Source organism: Rhinolophus sinicus, chromosome 17 (assembly GCF_057876585.1).
Source record: "Rhinolophus sinicus isolate RSI-liver-muscle chromosome 17, RSI-T2T, whole genome shotgun sequence".
NCBI classification, from domain to species: domain Eukaryota; kingdom Metazoa; phylum Chordata; class Mammalia; order Chiroptera; family Rhinolophidae; genus Rhinolophus; species Rhinolophus sinicus.
In genome coordinates, this window is record NC_142517.1 from 53,031,145 (window position 1) to 53,053,710 (window position 22,566).

The 22,566-nt window shown below is 34.9% G+C and overlaps 1 protein-coding gene across 6 annotated transcripts in view; it reads left to right on the plus strand.

Annotated features, from left to right (window-relative positions):
• TP63 (tumor protein p63) overlaps positions 1 to 22,566 on the plus strand; it is a 218,005-nt gene that overhangs the window by 65,924 nt on the left and 129,515 nt on the right. For all 6 annotated transcript variants that reach the window (XM_074329390.2, XM_019743157.3, XM_019743159.3 and 3 more), the window contains exons 2-3: positions 13,855 to 13,983; positions 14,848 to 14,980. In XM_074329390.2, the coding sequence (XP_074185491.1) occupies positions 13,855 to 13,983; positions 14,848 to 14,980 (262 nt within the window). The remainder of the gene's footprint in view (positions 1 to 13,854; positions 13,984 to 14,847; positions 14,981 to 22,566) is intronic.

Consider the following 22,566-nt stretch of genomic DNA (forward strand, 5'->3'; position numbering starts at 1 on the left):
GAGCTAGACAACTGTGATTCTTAACCATGCCACACATTAGAATCTCTCATGGAACTTACACATTTTAAAATAATACTCCTGCTCAGATTCCGCTCTTAAAAATTCTGATTTCGTTGGTTTGGGGTAGTGCTGAGTCATGTGTATTTTAAGCATACTAGGTTTTCTAATGTGTAGCCAGGTTTGAGAAATATGAGGTTATAAAGAGCCTGGAGAGCTCAAGCCTGGAGTGGGACAACAGTGAAAGATAAGGAGAACAGTTTGGAGAGATGTTATTGAGGATCAATTAGGTCAGAAGAGTGCCAGGGCTCATGAAGAGAGTAAAAAAGGAGGAGCAAGAAGCTGATGGGCCTCTTTGGGCAAGTAATGAGGTTCAAACAGCCTCAGGTGAAAGCACTCCGGAACAGCAGGGCTTAGAAGGAAATCTGCTAAGACAAGATCTACGGTCTCCAGACTGAAGTACGTTTGGTTTTCTCAGCAAGAAGAAATGGCGAAGGACAAATGACTCAGAAGGAAGCTTTTTGAATTGGCAAGTAAAGGAAAAGTAATAATGGGGCAGTTCTAGCTATAAGAGGAAGTGTGTTTTACTCTCAGCAATTCCAGGGCCTTAACCCATCAGGTACCAAGGCCAAGCCTTCTATAAAATGAGTGATGGACTCTTTGGACCAGAGAGCCTTAGAGATCATGGGAGTCAGTCTCCTTACCTCACAAAGGAACTTGCCCAAAATCTCCTGTAAGCCAGGGCTCCGACCTCTGTCCATCCCCGGGAGAGTCAGCTCAGTGTACTAGTTAAGAGCTCAGACTCTGGAGCCAGCATACTGGGTTTGCTCTCCTCACTTACTTAGTGTGGGCCTTTGGGGAAGATATTTCAACTCTCTGTGCCTCAGTGTCTCATCTATAAAATGAGGATTATAGTAGTCTAACTTCATCATGGATGGTGGGGTGCATTAAATGAGTTAATATCCATAAAGTGTTTAGAACAAATGCCTAGCCTGTATTATGTGTTATATAATATTAACTGTCATTATATGATAAACAGGCATCTTAGTGAACAAGACTGTGATAATACCTTGCCGATTTGAGGATAGATATTTGCGGGGGGGGGGGGGGAATGCAAATTTATCAAGGTGCTTTATTTTTGATAAACACTCCAAGGTATTAAATTCAGGTGAATCCCAAAGCCATGTGTTTTCATATGCAGTTTCTTTATAGTACAGATTCCTGGGTCTTACTCCATATCATCTGAAAACAGCCTCTTGGAGGTAAGGACGGGGACTCCGTATTTTCCAAATGTGGGTCAGGTGATTCTGTTGAACTTTAAAGAGGGACACACCTTCTTCGCTTGCTGGCTAAGGATCCAAGGCCTTCCCTGTCATGTGAGATAGGTACTAGTCTCTTTTTCACTGTTACAGATATGGAAATTGGAGCTTAGAGAGTCTGAATAACATGCCCAAAGTCATTAACTTTGTAAATAACAGACTAGAGATTCTAACGCCAAATCTTTAAGACCCCAGAGTCACCATCCTGCCAGTTACCATGTAATCTTGAGGAAATAAATTACCTCTAGGCTTCAGTTTTCTTATCTGTATCATGGGATAATATTGGTATCAACATCATAGGAAGTTGTGAAAATTAATGCATGTCAGGTGCCTTGCAGAGTACCTTGCTCATAAAAGCAATGAAATGTTGACTGTTGTTTCTAGTATAGATATTGACATTGCTATTTCTACTCTGCTTTCCAAATATTTCCTGCAACAAACATTTCCTTCACATCCATGTAGTCTCAGGTGGTAGGTACCCTAAGCGATGAAGCCACAAAGGCCAGAAATTGAGATAAATGAGGTTCTTATCTCCAAGAACCAACCACTTCAGTAGAAACTGCAAATAAGAAACTGTACTATAAGACAAGATGTGATCATGATCAGAAAGGAAAAAAAGTGCAATTATGATTTAGTAAAAATAAGTTGTCCACATGGGGGAGCTTAGGAAATATGTCATTTTCGGTAGCTGAGTTTTCTAGATAAATATATACTCTTTAAATAACATTTTATTTTTATGTTTATATTGGAATGTAGGTATTTCTGAAAATAAGGCATACTTTGCTGTCTTTTTTAGCCAAGAATAGTGTGTGCCATTAAACTCCTTTTAATGACTTAGGATCACCATTGGGAACTTTATTTACTGGGTTGCGTCATCACACCCAAGTCCTCAGGAACTTCTGAGGTGTACTTGTCTCTTTGTTGTTGTGCTTGGCTTTTAAAATTTTTTCTGTCTCTTTCATTGTTGCAAAATATTCACTTTCCTCCTCACAGAAGTCATTGTAATTCTATCAGAAGTAATAAAGGCTTGAAAGTCCATTCAATCTGTATTTGTATGCTAATCCTGCTAGTCTGGGTGAACTAAGGCCATTCATTCCTTCATTCAACAAATGTTTATGAATTCCCCATTATTATGTAAGGAATTTTGCTATGTCTAAGGATGTACAGATACTATGTTTCCCCAAAAATAAGACCTAGCCGGACCATCAGCTCTAATGCCGCTTTTGGAGCGAAAATTAATATAAGACCCGGTTTTATTTGAATATAAGACCAGGTATAATATAATATAATAATATAATATAATATAATATAATATAATATAATATAATATAATATAATATAATGCAATATAATATAATACAATACAATATAATACTGGTCTTATATTAATTTTTGCTCCAAAAGACGTATTAGAGCCGATGGTACAGGTAGGTCTTATTTTCGGGAAAACACGGTATATTCTTGTAAGTTTCTGTCTTCAAGAGGCTATAATGTGGAGGTTTCTTAATCGTTTATAACTATAATTTCCTCACATGTCCTAAGTGTAGTTGAGGCAATAACAAACACTGAAGTGTTAGGAATTATTTTGGAGGGTAGGATAGCGATCAATACACACAGGAGGATTCCAATCCACAAAAATCTTCCATGCTCACATTCTTTATTCACAAGCTTTATGGAGTACTTCCAGGTGCTATTGTAGGCTCTGGAAATGCAACAGTGAACAAGGCAGTCTGCGCCCATTGAGTTTACATTCTGGTGACAGAAATTGACAGTAGACAAGTAAATATACGACACATTTTCAAATAAGTGATCTAAAATATATAGAGAAGAAGTGTGTAGAAGATGATCAGAGATGGGAGGTCTTTCAGTTGTCTCCTAGATCTTTTCATAACGATGTCCATAAATATGTTGCTTAATAAATCCGTGTGGTCCATTAATTAAATAGACATTACTGCGAGGTATCATCTGTTACCAGGTGTCAGATCTCGTTCTGAAAAAAATCTCTAAAGTTTGTGATTTCTTTTTATATAAACTACATTTTCTCCCCTTAATCAATTTGTATGTTTAATTTACTTAATTTACTTAGAATAAAATTAACCAGGACAAATTATTGAAAGAAGCATGGTATAAATGTTATATCAAATGCCAAGAAATTAAGTAAACAAGGTAATGTGAACTTTATACACAAGATAAACCCTGTAAAACCCATTTGTAAAAAGGGTAAAACATGATCAAAAGGAAATAGAATAAAGATAACAGAGAAAATGAAGGGACTTGTGAAGATCAGGTACATAGATATAAAAATTAATCTAATAAAATAAAATTGTTCATGAATAGCGAGATAATTAATTTTTAATGTTCAAGTACTTCTGTTTTTATACCAAAATGTTACCTCCTGTTATGATAAAAAAGAAGTACATTTAAAATATTTGAATTTAAGCTACTTCAGTACGAAGACTTGGAACAAATGGAACTAAGATAGGCAAAAATATATGTGGTTCCCTTCAAAGTAAGGGAAACACATAAGATCATTTAAAAAATGGGGGGGGGGAGAGATTTTCTGCTCCAAAGAGTTTGTTTCATGAGTCTGCAGCTTCCTGCCGTACTTACTTTTTTCTATTTAACTATACACAGCCAATAAAAATGTAAAATTATTTTGCTACAGATGAAGCAAACTTATATTTAAAAAAGTATATGTCTCCTGTTGCTCAATACAAATATCACTCAGTGTTACTCTCTTGATAGGCTGTTCAGCTAATCACTCCTAAGAATGAGGCTCAACATCTGGATGTATCACTTACTGATGGAATGTATGATCTTAACCAATCTTTTAATCAGTTATGCAGCTGTAGAATATTGACAATAATCCCCAGTCTATGAATATGAATCATATGAGCTTGCTAGTGTTGGCCATTTTTGTCTTACAAATAACTTCATTTTGTTCAGTATGATACACGGTTCAGGATATGACTATCAAATGAGATAAATATGAAAGTGATTTCATATTAAAGGATAACAAGTGTAAATCATTTATGTAGCAATAAAGTATTGGATACTATATGTGTGAAATATGCTCTACAAATTGGGTCATCCTCCCATACTTAAAGTGGTAAAATATTAATGGGGAAGACAAAGTACATAAGAATAACAATAGAAAATAAAGTGTGTGTTGAGTCAAGAAAAGAAAACCTTTGACTGGATCATCTTCTAGTGTTTGGATATAATAAATGATCAGATAATAGTCGGTGAGCATCCATCCAGGGTGAGGAGTACATCTTTGTGTCCTCTTGTTTTTTTAATTGGTGTAGGGTTGTTTCTTATTTTCAGGCTCACACCTGATTTCCAAGTGGCTTATCACTCGCTAGGGTCTATAATGAGCAAATTATAATTTCCCTCCTATTTTATACTCCACAATAATTGTCCAAGAGAAAATTTCTTCAACTTCAAACAGTATTAATTCAAGCTATAATTTGTGTTAAAATCTTAGAAGGTTTTTCATATAGTTCAGTGCGGGGCAAACCTGTTTTTGTAAAGGGCCAGATAATAAATATTTTAGACTTTGTGGGCCACATGGTTGCTATCGCAACTCCGTCAGCTCTGCTTTTGTAGTTCAAAAGCAGCAATATACAATACATAATAAAGGTCAAAAAAATATTTATGAAAATGGGCAGCGGGCCAGATTTAACCCATGGGTGATAGTTTGGCTATACCTGATCCAGATAAAAAATTATACTGCAGATTCTTAACTTGGCTTCCAGCTATGGGACTTGGGTTGGAAGTGTGGAGGCAGCTTATAAAATCTTTGAAAATCAAACACAATCATTGTGTGTCAGTATGTATATTTCTTTTTCTTTGTATTTATTGTATGAGACTGTTCATTGCTATGACCGGATTCCCAAAATAGGTCCGAATGAGAAAAGTTGAAGGCCACTGCAAATAGATTATTTTTTAAATGAATCAGACTAATTTTTGAAAGTTTGAGGGAAGTGAACCTTTTCTCAATTTCTAACGAGTTCATTCAACATTCTGAGTTGTCTGTCAAAGGATGTGTAGCTCTCTGTGGTGGTTACTTCCATCTCAGCAAGGTTGTAAAATCACTCACTAACAGAGAGACCTCTCTCCACCCACTGTTCTCTAGGTGGAAGTTGAAAGAGTAGAATTCCATCTAACAGAAGAAAGTTGTTAATGGCCCTGATTTAGATTGTGTGAGTGACTTTCTGGAGGGGGATTTATTTCAAGCATATGAATAAATTTACTCCTCCAGGGCTCTTGGGAACTACTGGGTACAATAAAGGGGCAATTTACTGAAAAGCATCAAGGTGTTCTTAGGCATCCTTAAAACTAAACATGACGATTAATAATTATAATGGTTATAATAATAACAGAGTAAACTGAAAGTGTGGGAATGTTCCTGAACTAAAAATATAAAAGGGATTCTGTGATTTGGAATGCTCTTGAGGCCAACCAGAAGACTTGTTCTGGATAAGATCCAGAGAGGTTGGTAATACAGGCTTAAGCAATAATTTGATGGATTGATAGATTGATGGAAGGAAGGAAGGGAGGGAGGGAGGGAGGGAGGGAGGGAGGGAGGGAGGGAGGGAGGAAGGAAAGAAAAAAAACGAGGTGTAGATGAGCCCATGTTTAGAGTTTTGAACCACCTTTATCTGAGAACTGGGGACACTCCCAGAGAATTTGAGTGCTCTAATCCCCTTGGGAACAATAGTGACTTCAGTCATTTTAACTAACACTGCATTTGAGAGTCAGCTACTTCTGGTAACATTGAGAATATGTAGAAAAGCCAGATACTCTGTAATATTCAATGATTAGTGCTAGTTTTCCCATGCTATTTTTCTGCTTACTTGGAAGGGAAAGGATAACTATTATGGTGAAACAGAATTAGTAGTATATTTTGTTCTTTTACTGGAAATAAATCTAACTATGAAAACTTCATATTGCTCAACTTTTATGATGAATAAAAATTAGAAGTCATACATGTAATGTAATAAAGCATACATTTTGAAGCCCTAGAATCTTAAATTTAAATCTCAGCTCTGTCATTTACTAGCTGAGTGATGTTAAACTACTTCCTTATTCTCTCTGAGACTAAAAATTGTCATGTAAACTGGAAAAGCAGGCCTCGTGAAGTAAAATCTTATCACAGTCAGTGGCAACCCTTTCCTGCCAATCACGAGCAAATAGAGCACAAACCAAAATGAATGACCTATGTTGGCTTTCCTGCCCTTAAGAAGGTCACAGTCCAGTGAGAAATTAAGAGTTGGAGCACAAAAGGTTATAACAAAAGGTAAAAATTAGACAAACATTAAAGGTGTTATTTTCCAGCATTAAACTTGAAAAACTTTCAGAAAAACATGTCTCATTCATTAGTAAATCTCCCACATAGCCTTTCACATAATAAATTCTCTCTCTCTGTCTCTGTCTCTGTCTCTGTCTCTCTCTCTCTCTCTCTATACACACACACACACACACATACACACACACAAATGTGTATATATGTAAGTATATATGTATATGTGTGTGTGATATGTCTGCGTATATATATATATGTATATGTATGCATGTGTGTGTGTGTGTATTTGAATCATTTACCCATAAACATTTAATTGAAATAAATTTACAGACAGGATTTTATTTTTTAATCTGAATAAGTTTACTATAGTATTTTTAAAATGGCTTTCAAAATCAGATAATAGAAACATAATTAGGAAATGATCAGTTTTAAGTATTCATTTTCTATTTTTGAAGATTATTTAAGTTTGATATAATCATAAATTATAATAATGATTTTGCTTAACAACTGCCTTGGAAAACTCCAGAAATTTTAAATCTCTTTTCATTAGTCAATACTCAGCATAACAATGTATCTAGGGTAATTTCTTCAGGTGTGGGCCTCCTTTTCTTATGAAATAAGGGACCAATACTAGACAGTCTCTAAGGGTACAGCAAACTTTGAAATTCTATAAGGTCCTCAAAGGTTTAGAATCATCTGTGACCCCAACCGGCAGCACAGTTGGTGAGGGGCCCCACCAGGTCTCCTCTCATGGAGATTCCTGAAGGCACATTCTCTCTAGCAGAACAGCTGACCCTGTTAAGGGGGTCTTTGAGTCAGAAAATCTAGGAGCAGCCAATGAGCTTCTGGTCTGAATCACTACTAAATACTGTTTTATTTTGTTAAGTGAATTCGGGTATTTTGTATAGAATCAAATATATTTCTAGTTTTATAACTTTAAGTTTGGATGTTCTAAAAGGGAGTAAGGCGGTTTTAAACAGAAAATGATAAGTCTGGAAACTGCTATAAGAGGCCACGAGTTGGGGAATTCGTGATGACAATTAGTGTCTAATGCAAAAATTTGTTTGTACGCGGCTGTGGGTAAGGACCTATGTTGAATACAATATAGCTGGAGTGAACTGGCTCTTTTTAGATTTTAGCTTTTTCATCTTCTCAGTAAGAAAAATTGAGCTCAGTGATCTCTGAGATCTATTAATTTTAAAATCCACCTATAAAATTAAGGTTGTTTTGAATTGAAATTTTAGAGATTTAGAAATTTTTCAGGAGCACTGAAAGAACTTAGATGTAAGACAAGTTTGAGTGATGACTTTGGGCAGAAGAGGAAGAGCAAGAGGGAATACAGACGGTTAGCAGACACCCCTTTGTATTTTCAGGTCATTTCTACAAAGGATAAGGTTCTTTTCCTTTTCTTTTTTCCCTGAGTTAATACAAAGAGTTTAGGATAGTTAATCTAAGAAAAACAAGCTGAAAGAAAAAAGAATTGACTTCAGGCTTTCTATCATTGGGTGTGACTGGTTTGACAAAACCATTTGAACAGAGTGATTGTTCTATGAGTAACTGATACTGAGATTCACCCAAAGGCAAAGCGTTGGAAGGTAGGTAGGATTTATCTCACTCTTCCTGTCCCTATGGCACCAGCTGATTTCTTTCCTTCCTTTCTCTCAATATTTTACATATTTATTCTGAAAATGGGAATTGAAGCTGAGTGTGCATAGAAGAGACTTTGAAGATCCTCTAACCTAGATCATTGATTTTTAATTAAACCCTTTCTTCCTATGAGCTATTGCTTAGAATCCTGAGACAAGCAAAATCTAGACTTCATGGTGTTAAGAAGGGGTGTGTGGGGGTGGCATCTGGAATCCAACTAGAATAACCATTTCTTTACATGTGGTGAACACACTGAAGCAATCGGAAACTTAGGGTTTCATGAAATACAATTTGAAAACCACTGATCTATCTCAAACCTCACCTCCATCTTTGTAATATAACCCCCTTAAAGCTTGAGTCCTTGAGGAGGGAAGTTGACCAATTTAATGTAATAAGCCTGATGCAAAGGTGACCTAGAGAAAAGTGAGAGATCATGGAGGCATTACTTTGGTCCAAGGGCACAGATAGAGGGAGAATGGTTTGAACTGGAGAGAAATGAAAAATAATTCAGGTTTAATATAATTACTTTATTTTTGTGTGATACTTTTACATCTTTAACAGAACTTAATTAAATACACTATTTAATTAGTTCAACTTAGCAAGTATGTTCTGTGTACAAATTATGTACTTGATACAAATATAGCCAATTTGTATCAAGTTTGTATCAAGATACAAATATTGACTACCAGGCACTGTATAGAAAATGTGTAGCACATCATTTCAAGTAAGCCTCTCAACCACCCCATGCAGGAAGCATAGTTGAAAAGACTAATGTACAAAAAGGGTAAGTAACTTGACCTTGGCCTCACAGTATGTCAAAAGTAGAGCTAAGATTTGAACCCAAGCCTGTCTCACTCCGAAACTGATGTTCTACTGTAACTTCAAGGAGGTACCAAACTGGAAGAAGCACACAGATGAGAGAAATGAACTTTGCTCTCAAGTTAGTTAAAATCTTCTACAGTAGATTGATTGTTATATGACTAAAATAGGATACATTAGCATGGACGAGATCCAACTAAGGATCCAGACAGTTTGAAAAAAAAGACGATATTTCAAATAAGGGACCATGGTATACTTTGTGGGAAGGAAAGCACTGAGAATTGGGGAGACTTTTGAGAGGTTGTAGAGCAGAGGTCACAGTCAAGGAAGCTCAAGTTCCTGGAGCTGGGAGGCTTGTCGAAGGCTTAGCAGTTGATTAGTGGTAGCATCCGAAATACAGGAAAGGTCTTTTAGGAGTAAGAGGAAAACTAGAGCGAAAATATAAAACAAAGGAATGGCAGCGTAAGAACAGAGAGAAACCAGAACTTCCGTGCGGAAATAGATATAAATGACTGTGGAGCCAACAGCATTTTTCTCTCTTCTGCTTTAGATAAAGTCACTGTGTCTTTCCTTCCATCTAACCCTTTCTTTTTGAATCAGTCTCATACTTTCTCTTATTTAAGATCTAGGTCACATTAACTACTAATCTGTTTAGAAACTACATCTAAATTTTGGTCAATTTAAAAACTTAGTGTTTTTTTTTTGGTATTGATTCTCTCACAATGAATATCATTATTGATGAGACTCTACTTCCTGTTCTGTGTTTACCTTCTAGTGCTCACCTGGCTGTCAGGACACCAATCATAGTGTTTAGGTCTTCGAATATTCGGGATGTACTTGTGAGTCCATGTAGATGACAATTCATAGAGAGTTTATTTGCATTTTGGGGTTTGATTTGTTCATTTGTTAACCTCCATTTTTGCCACTGGTTAGGAATTGCTTTTACTTATATTTCCCCACATTCTTCTACTTCACTTTTATCTGGAGAAAATGTTTAATGTAAATCAAACATATCCAAAAGACTTATCCATGGAATTATTCTCTGTAACTTTCAGTTCAGTATTAGATCCATTAATTTTCACTTTCTTTTCACTCACTGGTTGGGAGTATACAAAACAAATTTGCCCCGATTCCAAAAAGAAAATAAATAAAATTAATTTATGCTTTCAATTTAAAAGTAGTATATTTTCAGTTGCTCTTCTAGTTATACATATATATATATATTTTTTTTTCTGTTTTTAGATGTGGACACCGGGGACATCATAAACTCTGGTAGCCCGCTCGCACTTCTATCTCCACCAGCTTAAATTTCTCACTTTGTTCCCTCTAAATGTGCACTTTTTGACCTCATAGAGACATCTAGTTTCTTTGTTCCTCCATTCCTATCCCTGTCCTAGCTCCTTTTCCTACTCATTCCAATCTTACCCCAAGCTAGTCTTCACAATTCTCTCAGTTCTCTGGCACTCATGACCTATCCAGTGAAGCAGTAGTCATGGTTCTTTTATCTGTTTTTCTCGTACCACTTTCAGGTAGTATAAACCAGAGAGAATCACAGAACTGTGCAAGTTGGAATTATGGAAAATTCACCCATATTTACAAACCCTCATCTTTTCCCTCCAACTAGCTTTTCAATGCCTTATTCCCTCATTTTCAGCAGCCTACTGCTTCATTAAGAAAACTGAGGCCATCCGGCTGTCTTCTGTAAACACATTTATATCACACTTAATTTGTTTCCTTTATTTCATCCCAGAATGAGGGGTTTAGCGGCTTACGTTCAAGGACATCCTTTCAACTTACACCCTTTACCCCTTCCTATCTGCCTCCTCTAGGACGTTCCTTCATGCCATTCTCTTTCTTTCCAATATCTTAAATTTCTCTCTCTATACTTCCTTTCTGCTTTATCTTTTTCAGTACAATTCAAGTTTTTCTCATCCAATAATATCAAAAGAACATTTTCCTTTCACCCATATTTACTCCTCACACCACTGAAATTTTCCTTGTGCTTTCATTAATTTATGGGAAGTATTATTGTCAAGGGATCCAGTGATCTCCTTGGATCAATCCTAGTAAATATTTTTCAGGTCTTAATCTTCCGAGATCCTTCTGTCACGTTCAATACTGTTGATTCTTTTAAAAATGTTTTTCCACTGGCTTGTAAGATGCCATAAACTTTTCATTGTCTTTTCATAAACTTCTTACTTCTTAGATTCTCCAAATAGGGCTCCTCCTCTCCTTTCTGCACATTCTCTGCATAGTTCATTGTATCCACTCTTATGGATTCATTTTTACCCTATGATAAGGATTTCTGCTTCTAAACTTGTGACCCATTCTTTGTCTTAAAGTTTAAGGTTTATTCAACTGTCCACTTTCCTTTTTATATATCTCATAGGTGCTTCAAACTCAGCATGCTAAAATGGAACTCATCATCTCTTCTCCCTCTTTAAGCCAGATCTTCCTACTATATTCATATTTACTGATTAGTTAAGGGAGTCATCAACTACTCAGTTCAAGAAAGCTGGAAACTTGAATTTATCCTTGACTCTTCCTTCTCCCTTCATTAGTAACATAAACAATATTTGATTTAGCTTTTTAACTAATTATTGAATTTGTACCCATATTCTCCATCCCTACTTCTGCTATCATCCTACTGTCTTACCTGGACTGGTGCGACAACCTCCTAAATAACCATTTTGCCCATAAACTAATTTGCTGTAAATCCTTCCTTTATACAACTTTCAGAAGTATCAACATAAAGCATATTCTGCTTGTGTCAATCTCATACTTTAAATCCTTTCATGCTGTAGAGGTGGATACACTAACCTACATATGTGTTAAAAAAAAAAATTGTATAGAACTAAATATATACAAAAACACCCACACAAACACACAGACAGCTACGAGTAAAACTAAGAATTTCTAAATAAGATCAGTGGAGTGTATCAATATCAATCTCCTGGTTGTGGTATTATGTGGTAGTTTTGTAAGATGTTACCATTGGGGGAAACTGGGGAAAGGATACATGGACTTGTTCTGTATTATTTATTACAACCACATGTGAATCTACACTGATCTCAAAATTTAAAAGTTCATTTAAAAATGTCTTGCAAAAAATAACCTTTGATACTAGTAGAAGTATTGAAGTATGTGAGCTTCAAACATAGCATTCAAGTTTCTACTTCACTCTTCAACTTATTCTCCCAGCATTCTCCTCCCCAAATGTTTACACTCTAGAAGAATAGATAAAAGAAGAAGAATAGGTAAAAGCATCATTACTGTTGTTTCACTGGATAGGTCATGGGTGCCGGGTAATTGAGAGAATTGTGAAGACTAGCTTGGGGTCAAGATTGGAATGAGTAGGAAAAGGGGGTAGGACAGGGATAGGAATGGAGGAACAAAGAAACTAACACAGTCGCTTACATACTCGTACATCAAGTTATTTTCCATTTTAGTATTTTGTTTATGCTAATACCATAAGCTGCTCACTTATAATTTTAGTCCTTACCTGGCCTGGCTAATTTCTCCTCTTTATTTAAGGCTTTCTTTGACCCATCAGATCAGATGATGTATTCCATCTGTATTCTCTTACAGTGTTATACACACTCTTATTACATTTATTAGAGGTTTGTTTTCCTGCACCATGGCCTTCTAGAGTACGAGTGCCCATTATAGTTCCTGGCAAATAATAGATTCTCTATATATGTTTGACTCGAGTAAATGAAAGTGCTTCTCCATATAGCTTTGAAATCATGGACAATAAATTCAAAGAATGCTATTATTTTCTGTTATGTAACTAGACCAGAGCATTCATTTGCAAATTTAAAATGATTAACTGTTCTAGTACACTATTTAACTCTTTTTAACAATAAAAGTAATGATTGAGAGCTTTGCTAATTTCATCCTGGGGTAAAATTAGTCTACTGATAATCACAGTGAACCACATACTAAGATGCTCTGTGTAGATAAAATACAGATTTGGAAAAATCATGACCTGAGAGCGCTGATGTTTTCCTTTATGTATATAAGGATCTAAGTTATTTTTATTTCTATTTTTTTAACATAAAGGCAAACTTGAGGATCCAGCAACCAAATAAAGAAAACAGAAATAGGATTCATTTTGCAACACACTAAGATGTTTGCTTATCCTTTAGTCTAACTAGAATTCCATACTCCAATTAAAAACCACCCACACACACATCAAGGTAGGTAACTAGTGATTAAAAAAAAAAAAAAGTCTAGGTCCAGAAACTTGAGTTTATTGTCCCTGGGCATGATACTAACATGGTAGTTATGAGGGGGGTGATTATGCTGAGGGTGAAATTTAAGTTTCTGAACTTGCTTCTGTTTTCTGATTTTACTATTTTACTTGCTGGAGGCTTAATGGGCAGATAATCAGTGAAGACATTTATAAAATGGGTTTAATAATAGGTCAGACTTGCTGTCAGACTTAATGAGGGAATGTTTATTTACTTTTTGAAATCTGCAGAACTTAGATTGAATAGTAGAAGTGTAGAGTGTAACAACATTATTAGTTTAAAAAAAGCTTTGATAGAAGACATGATTGTCTGATTTTATTGCAAAATGGTATCCATGACACTACCTGAAGAAACACAGTTGTGCAACTTGTAAAATTTGCTACTACATATATACCTGTATGATTTTGAAGATTCACTTGATTTTTCTTGTTGATCAAATATGTTTCAATTTAAGTATTTTGTATCATAAATACAGAAAATATAATCTTAATTTTATTTTTGTCCTTTTAAGGTTTGTAGAAACCCCAGCTCATTTCTCTTGGAAAGAAAGTTATTATCGGTCCACTATGTCCCAGAGCACACAGACAAGTGAATTTCTCAGTCCAGAGGTTTTCCAGCATATCTGGGATTTTCTGGAACAGTAAGTATCAAATAAGCTATATATATATATATATATATATATATATATACACACACACACACACACACACATATATATGTATATATATATATACACACATATATATGTATGTATGTTATACTTGAATTAGTATAAATAAGTAAATATGAGTGGTCAAAATATTGCATTAGTATGGCATATTTCCAGAATCAGTAACAACCAGTTATTGTTGGGTAAACTTTATTCCTCTAATGGTATCTCTGTGTTCAAAATGCAGTGGAGATTTATTCATTTTCCAACATTAGAAGATCAATATTATTTCAAGGCGTTGTAATTGAAAGATCAGAAGGATCTCCTGCCCAACCCCTAATAACTTCCCCAATGACTCCCTGATACTCAAAATCTATTCCTTTGACTTAAAGACTTGTTTACTGTTACAGTGCAAACACCCCATCAGAAAGTAACACAGTAAAGTTTGTTGGTCATTTATGCCTCACTAGGAGAAGTATTAGTATCTCTTTTCTTAAGATCTGGATTGAATAAATTAGTAATTAAATGGAAAGTGAATGAATATAAGAGCATCGAGGACAGTTTAATAAAAATATCCCGGATACATTTGTTCTTCCCTGTGTTCTACCTAGTAATTCCTTGATGAGTGCAGGGTTCATGATTCCTATTTTACAAATAAGGCTTAGATTTGAACTGCCTGTGATTACACATCTGGTAAGTGGTTGGACCAGGATTCAATCATAGGGTTTCTGACTCCAACCAATGAGCCTTGCCAACTTTGAAACAGAAAGAGCTCTTTGTTACCAACTGGATGAGTATGTTTTAGTCCCTTTCCATGTCTAACACACTTTTTTGTTTGTTTTTCCTTTATTTTAGGCCCATATGTTCAGTTCAGCCCATTGACTTGAACTTTGTAGATGAACCATCAGAAAATGGCACAACAAACAAGATTGAGATTAGCATGGACTGTATCCGCATGCAGGACTCGGACCTGAGTGACCCCATGTGGGTGAGTGACATGGGCTTCCCCTTTAATCTGTCAGCGTGCTATCCACATTTCTGTTACACCTGTCTTTTTTATGGCATATGAAAAGACAGATGTCTCTGAATGGGCAATGCCATTGAAAGTGAGTCAATGTGGTCAGCAGAGAGAAAATTAGGAGCTTGCGGATTCTGTCTGCTTCAATTCTCCATAATGCATATGTTTCCACTGGTGGGGAAGGTGGTTGGAAATAATTCCTACATCATTTATCTGAATTGCTATTCATGTCTGTCTTGATTTAGAGGGGATGGTACCTGCCCAAGGCTTTACAGTCAGAACCAGAATCTAGATCTGAATTCTATCCAAAGTGCTTTCCTTTGTGGCAAAATTTCTCTTTCCTTCTTCATTTCATTAATGAACTGTCCTTCTTTAATGAAACAGGATAAAGTAAATTCTATGCGAGCACACAGATTGAAGTACCTGATAATAGAATAAGAGGAAAGAAGATAACTAATACATAAAACAGGCTTTCTTTGGTTTTACAACTGAGTCATTCATGACCTTAGGCCTCGGTTTCTCATCTACAAAATTGTGAGAACTTTTATGCCACACACCTCCCAGACAGCTAAAGAGTGTAATGGGATAATGAAAGTAAAACACTTTTCTGAGATGTTTAGATGAAATTTCCTATATTTGTGCAATCCATAATGCTGATGGGTTTTCTTTTCTTTCACTTTTTTTTAAATCATTCATTTACCACACAAGTTCTGCTGCTTTTTCTATAAAAATTAAAAGCAAAAACAAACAAAAAAATATTTCTAGAAAAATGGAAAGAAAAATAGAGCTAGAAAGATAGGGTTTCATAGAATGTCTGCTAACGTGATGAAAGAGAGTGCTTTATGAAATGCTTTGTCTTTGCGGGGGCAATTTACTTTATTTCAAGGAATAGTGCATATGAAAGAACTTGAGTATATGTTTGGTATGCCTTACCTTTCTTGCCTAATACAAGATTTTATTGGAATTTTTGCAATATGCTTTTTGATATGGATTGTACTATTAATGGGAGAAGGTGAAGTGGGGAAAGGGGAAAAGAAATAACCCAAAATAGAAAGATGTAAATTTGTAAATACACTAAGGCTTTGTTGCTATACTGATAAGGGAAAATTATTATTTCTCACTGACTCCTTCTAATATGGATACAGTTCTCAATTATTCTTGAGCTAGTGAAAGGAACCTGACAGATAAATCCAAGGGACACATCATTAAAGGCCTTGGAATGTATTATAATTGAATATAAATATGTATAAATTCTGATTTGACAGTGACTTAGAAATATCCCTAATTCACTAAATAAAATTACCTCTTAAATTGAGGGGTAGCACCTGCTTAGGCAAACCTATCTTTTTATATTCTCTCCAGGGATTTTCTGTTATGATTCTTGGACTCATAAATGCAAGCAGAGGTTGTAAAATTTAAAACTGAGGATCAAGCCTTTCCTTTTACAGTTCCTATTATTATATTTCCACATACTGAAGTATGTGGGTTGTTTTTCTTTCTTTTTTTTTAGTGTCATGCTGTTTCTTGCTTCTTTGTTTTATTAGAGATTTTCTCCTTGAGGATATCCTTTTTTTTTTCTCCTGCTCTCTAGCCAATTTCTACCCATCCCGCAGCACCCAGTTTGTCCTACCCTAACTGGGAAATCTTTCCGTATCACTGTTCTCCACTAGTGTGAATTAGAGACCATTACTCTGAAGCAACCTAAGTATATTTTTAGTCATATTATTTGTTATACAATATTATAGTTGTTTTTTTCTCTGTCTCTAAAGGGGAAAGGGGCCATATTTTGCCATGTCCTGTATTTGTTACAGTGGCACATAGTAAGCCATCAGTAATTTTTGAAGTCAAACAAAATGAGACTTGCAAGTTATCGAAGAAGTCAAAAAGTTCTCTTTCAAACACCCTTGTCCAAAAGAACTTTGCTCCTCCAAGGTATTGCATTTGAGAGGAACTTGACCTCCGTTTCTTCTTGAGTACTTCTTTTTGTGTGAATGTTAGGGATGGTGTGTGGAGAAACCTCCACTCTTCCTCCATGGGTTAGTCATATAATAGAGAGTCTCTACACTTTTCCCTCCTCTGAAGAGACACAGGAAACCATTGGTAATTAGGAATGATGAAACAGAATTTTACCATCACTTATTAGCATCTTTCAGCTTGAAATTGTTTACCTGATTAAATTGAGGATAACAAGAAACTAGGAAATAAGACCCAAGGTAGAAATATTCATAAGGAATGATGGATTAAAATGATTCAGCAAAAGCTAGGAAACAAAAGGAAAAGGCATTTTCCCAGTGGGGGGAACAAAATAGGTAATTTGGAAACAACTGTATTGAAAGGAATATACAAGTAAAAACAAAACAAAACACAAACAAATAAAAACTTACCTATCTGTGGCTGCCTTATTTTGGTCTCCAAAGAACTGAAACATTGATAATGAATTATAGTTCTATATGGACCCTGGGTCTATCTTTGCCTTACAACTATTCCAACATCCTCATGTATGTCCACGTGTGAAAGCCACGTAAATGGGACTAGATAACAATACTTCTCTGGAACAGTAGTGGCAAATGGTGGACTTTCTCAGACTGTTACAATTAGTGTTTTAGTTTGGAAAGTTAAGAACTAGGATCCTCTGAGATCCCTAGTCCTTTTAAACTGACAGCTGCTGCAACTGGTGTGAGGCTCTTTTCTTCCACTACTTGGTAGCATATGTTTCGTTTTCTGTGTATAGATTAATAGCTAATAGTTCCAAAACTCTACACATAAATTCCACTCCTCTTGAATATAATTGAAAAAAAAATGGGATCTCAGCCAAGCATCCGTTTACTATGCAAGAAATATGAATCTGTGGACAGGAAATGACATGTCAAATAATTAAAGACAGAAATCTTGAAATCGAGAATGTCATCCCATTTTTATTGATTTTTTGATGCACCCATCACCTTAGCAACTAGTCATGAAATGGGATCATGTTTTGCTCTAATTATTAATAAAGGAAATTTGGATTGTGGAGAATGTGTGTGCTGTCTCCATTAGAAGGATTTTAATGTCACTGAAGAATGTGCTGCATTGGATTAGCAAGACCCTTTTTGGCTTTTGATTCTGTTGTCTGACATAGGGCTTTATATCTCGGCTTCGCATTATTTGTAAACTGTCTAAGCATGTCTGTCATATCTTCAAGAGGTGGATAATGATTGCAACACTTAAATGTTCTCTTAGAATGATTGATGAAAACTATATAACTCTTACTTTTGCATTTGTTTATAATTTAAAGGAAGCCCTGTTTAGTTGAACTGGGTTTTTCCCTAGTGATTTGAGTAGTAATTATCTAAAACCATCTATTTTTGTAAATTCTTATTGTAGCATCCCATATATAAACAAAGAGTCTCCAGCTCTACATTTCAAAAGAGCAGGTAGTATGTGTATAGTATTTGGAAAGGCTTGTGCCACAGCACCTAGCATAATGTCCTATACCTTATATGGCCCAAGATTCATATAAGATTTCAAGTTTATATACAAGATCTAACCACAAGCATTTCCTTAGCACTTGCTGTATGCTAAGTTCTTTGTGATACAAATAAACAAATCATAGTGTTGAGCCTTGAGAAGACCATAATATAGCAGAAAGGCAAATGTATATAAAATTACTTATGAAAATTACTCAGATGTATATATATTTTAAAGTCACATTAAAGGAACAGTTTGTTGTGCATGCAAAAGACTGGCAATATGTTACAGAAATGTTTTTTTATTTAGGCCTTGAAATGTGAGTCAAATTGATTAAAACAGGGAAAGGAAAAAGTAGTCCAACTGAGGGTAACTGTTATAAAAATAATTTATTAAAAAAACATAATGTAAAACTCAATAGTTTTAAAAGATTGAAAATTTTGTCAAAGGAGAAATTTACATAAAGACGTAAATTTTAAAAATTACAATGCATGACTAATGTTTAATAGCCCTAAGAAACTAAATACTTGAAAATTAATAATAATAAAAAAGATTAAATCCACCCCCCCACCCTTTGGCAAAAAGTATAAGTAATTCACAGGTGTTTAATAGATATAAAATCTTGAACCTCTCTAATAATAATAATTTTTAAAAACTCTATACATTGAAGCAATGAGATTATTATCTATCTGGTCAGCAAAGATTTAAATGATTGATAATATCCAGTGCTGGTGAGATTATTGCGAAATAGTCAATCTTTTCACTTCTGGTGGGAGTGTAAATTAACAATATATTTTGGGGACAACTTGCCCATTCTAATGTATGTAACTTTAAGGTACTTATCCTTTGGTCCATAAGTGCCACTTCAGGGATTCTTTCCCCACAAAATGATTCAATTATAAACAAGTGTATGGGGGCAGCCAGATGGTTCAGTTGGTTAGAGCATGAGCTCTGAGCAACAGGGTTGCAGGTTCAATTTCCACATGGAGGGCCAGTAAGCTGTGCCCTCCACAACTAGATTGAAGACAATGAGTTGCCGCTGAGCTGCCAGAGGGGCGGCCGGATGGCTCAGTTGTTTAGAGCAGGACGGTTGCCACTCGGCTACTGGACTTGGAGCTGATCTGCGCCCTCCACACTAGATTGAAGGACAACCATTTGGAGTTGATGGGCCCTGGAGAAACACATTGTCCCCCAATATTCCCCAATAAAATTTATAAAGAAACAAAAAACAACAACAACAAAAAAGTATACATAGAAACACACACATACATGCATATAGACATACACACATGCAGAAACACACACACACATACATGCACATAGACATTCTTCACACGCAGAAATGAAGGATTCATTGAAGTATTATTCATAATAACTGATGATAGGACCAAATTTAATTCTGTAGACTAAAGTTTTGGACTTAGATAGGAAAGAAATTAACAGTTTAAAGCAAGTAAGGATTAAGCCCTCCTACCATTGTAAGATGGTATTAGTTATGATGTGTTATTTTCATCTTGGCAACCTTTTATTCATGATTTTCAGTGTGATTTCTGTATTTGTGCTTTGTATGCAGTGTCTTTTATATCCCGGGGAAAATTATGTAGAATTGATATTTCTTATTAAACGTTTGGTAGCATTTGCTTGTGAAACCATCTGGGTCCAAGTATTTCTTTTTATGATACCGTTTAATTATGCATTCAGTTTCTTTATTAGTTATAGGACTACTTAGATGATCTGTTTTATCTTAGGTAAGTTTTCATAAATTGTGGTTTTTGAGGAATTGGTTAATTTCATCAAAGTTTTTTAATTTATGTAAGTAGAATTGTTTAGAGTATTTCTTTATTATCCTTATAATGTCTGTGGGATCAGTAATACCCTCCTGTTTCATTCCTGATATTGGTAACTTGTATCTTTGTCAGTCTTGCTAGAGGTTTATCAATTTTATTGATCTTTCAAAAAACCAGCTCAACTTTTTGATTTTACTGTTTTTTCCTACTGTTTTTCTGGTTTCAACTTCATTATTTCTGGTCTTCTTTTATTTCCTTTCTGTTCTTTTTCAAGTTTCTTAAATTGAAGTTTATAGTATTGATTTGAGATATTTCTTCTAATATTAGTAGTATTTGCTTTTATAAGTTTTCCACTGAACACTGCTTTAGCTATATCTCATAAATTTTGATACATTGTATTTTCATTTTGTTAATTTAAAAATATTTTCTAATACCCCTGAGATGTCCTCTTTGATCTATGTGTATTTAGAAGCATGCTGTTTCATTTACAAGTGTTTAGATATTTTCTGTTGCCTTTCCATTACCGACTCCCAGTTTAGTTCCATTATGGTCAGAAAACATACCTTGTATGATTTCAAATGTTTTAAATTTGTTAGTTTGTTTCATGAGTCAGTATATGATTTATCCAGAGATGTTCCATGCGCATTTGAAGACTGTGTGATATGTTTCTGTTGTGTAGAATGTTCTGTAAATATCAATTAGTTCTAATTGATTTATGATATTATGCAATTCTTCTATACCCTTGCTTATTTTTCTGCCTACTATTTCTATTGATTACTGAAAGAAGTGTTGAAGTCTTCAACTGTAATTATGGATTTGTCTCTGCTTTCAAATCTGTCGATTTTTGTTTCCTGTACATTGAAGCTCTGTTTTTCAGTACGTCATGTTTAAGGTTGTTACATCTTGTTGAATTGATCCTTCTATTATTATATAATATTTCTTTATCCATGATAATGTACTTTGCTACAAAGTCTATTTTGTCTTTACTTATGTTAGTATAACTAATATTACTTTTTTTTGGGTTACTGTTTGCACGGTAAATCTTTACTCCATCCTTTTACTTTCAACTTATTTTTATCATTATATTTGAAATATCTTCTACACCACATATAGTTGCCTTTATTTTAATCCATTCTGGCACTCTCTGTCAATTAATTGGTATATTTACATTTATTCACATATAACTTAATTTAATCACACCTATAGATATATTTTAAGTATTATAGAATTATATCAGTAGTTTTTGATATGCTAATAGTTTTAAATCTTTATCTGATAAATTTCACTATATATATGTGTATATACATACATACATACATATATATATATATATATATATATATATATATATATATATATATATATATCATAATCTGTGAGCAAATTATTTTTCAGTAAATCACTTCACTCAGACTGCAAGGGGCTGGTTAACAGCATTGCTGTGTGGATCACCCAAACATTCTAAATCTCCCTCCTTGGATGCCTGGCTTAAAAAGTAGAAAGGATGTGATTCCTGATACGTCATACAAAGAACAATTACTTTCTGTGTCTTGGTTTCCAGACACAATGTTGCCCAACTCTAAGTCTTGCATCAATACAAGAGCTCACTTTAAAGACGCCATCTCTATTTTTCTTCCCTTTTCTTCTTACTTTGGTCTTCTTCAGGCTTTCAGAACCACCCCACACCACCATCACCACCCTCATTTTGTTTCTCCTGTGTATTCTGTTGATCCTTTGCAAGTTCCCTACTTCTCTCATATCTTCTCTTCCCCCTTTTCTGGTCTTCCAGAAAATCACTAGAGTTCAGTGGTGTTTTTTTGTTATTGTTTTTGTTTTTTCCTTAACTTTGATGACTATCTTATTCAATATAGGGCCTTATGATTTATTACTTACATCAGAATTACAGCGTGAGACTGGTAGTTAGACACATGGGTTGTTTTGCCTTTATCAATTTTACCTGTGTGAACTTGATAATCCATGAGCCTCTCTCTCCTCATTTGTATGCATATACATAATATCTGTCATGGGCCCGAGAGAATTGTGATGGTTACTTTTTTTTTTTTCAATTAAAGTTTTTTGGGATAGCAATTATTAGCAAAGTTACATAGATTTCAGGTGTATAATTCCGTATTACATCATCTATAAATCCCATTGTGTGTTCACCACCCAGAGTCAGTTCTCCTTCCATCACCATATATTTCATCCCCCTTACCCTCATCTCCCACTCCCCACGCCCCTTACCCTCTGGTAACCACTAAACTGTTGTCAGTGTCTATGAATTTTTGTTTCTTCATTTGTTTGTCTTGTTCTTTTGTTGTTTTT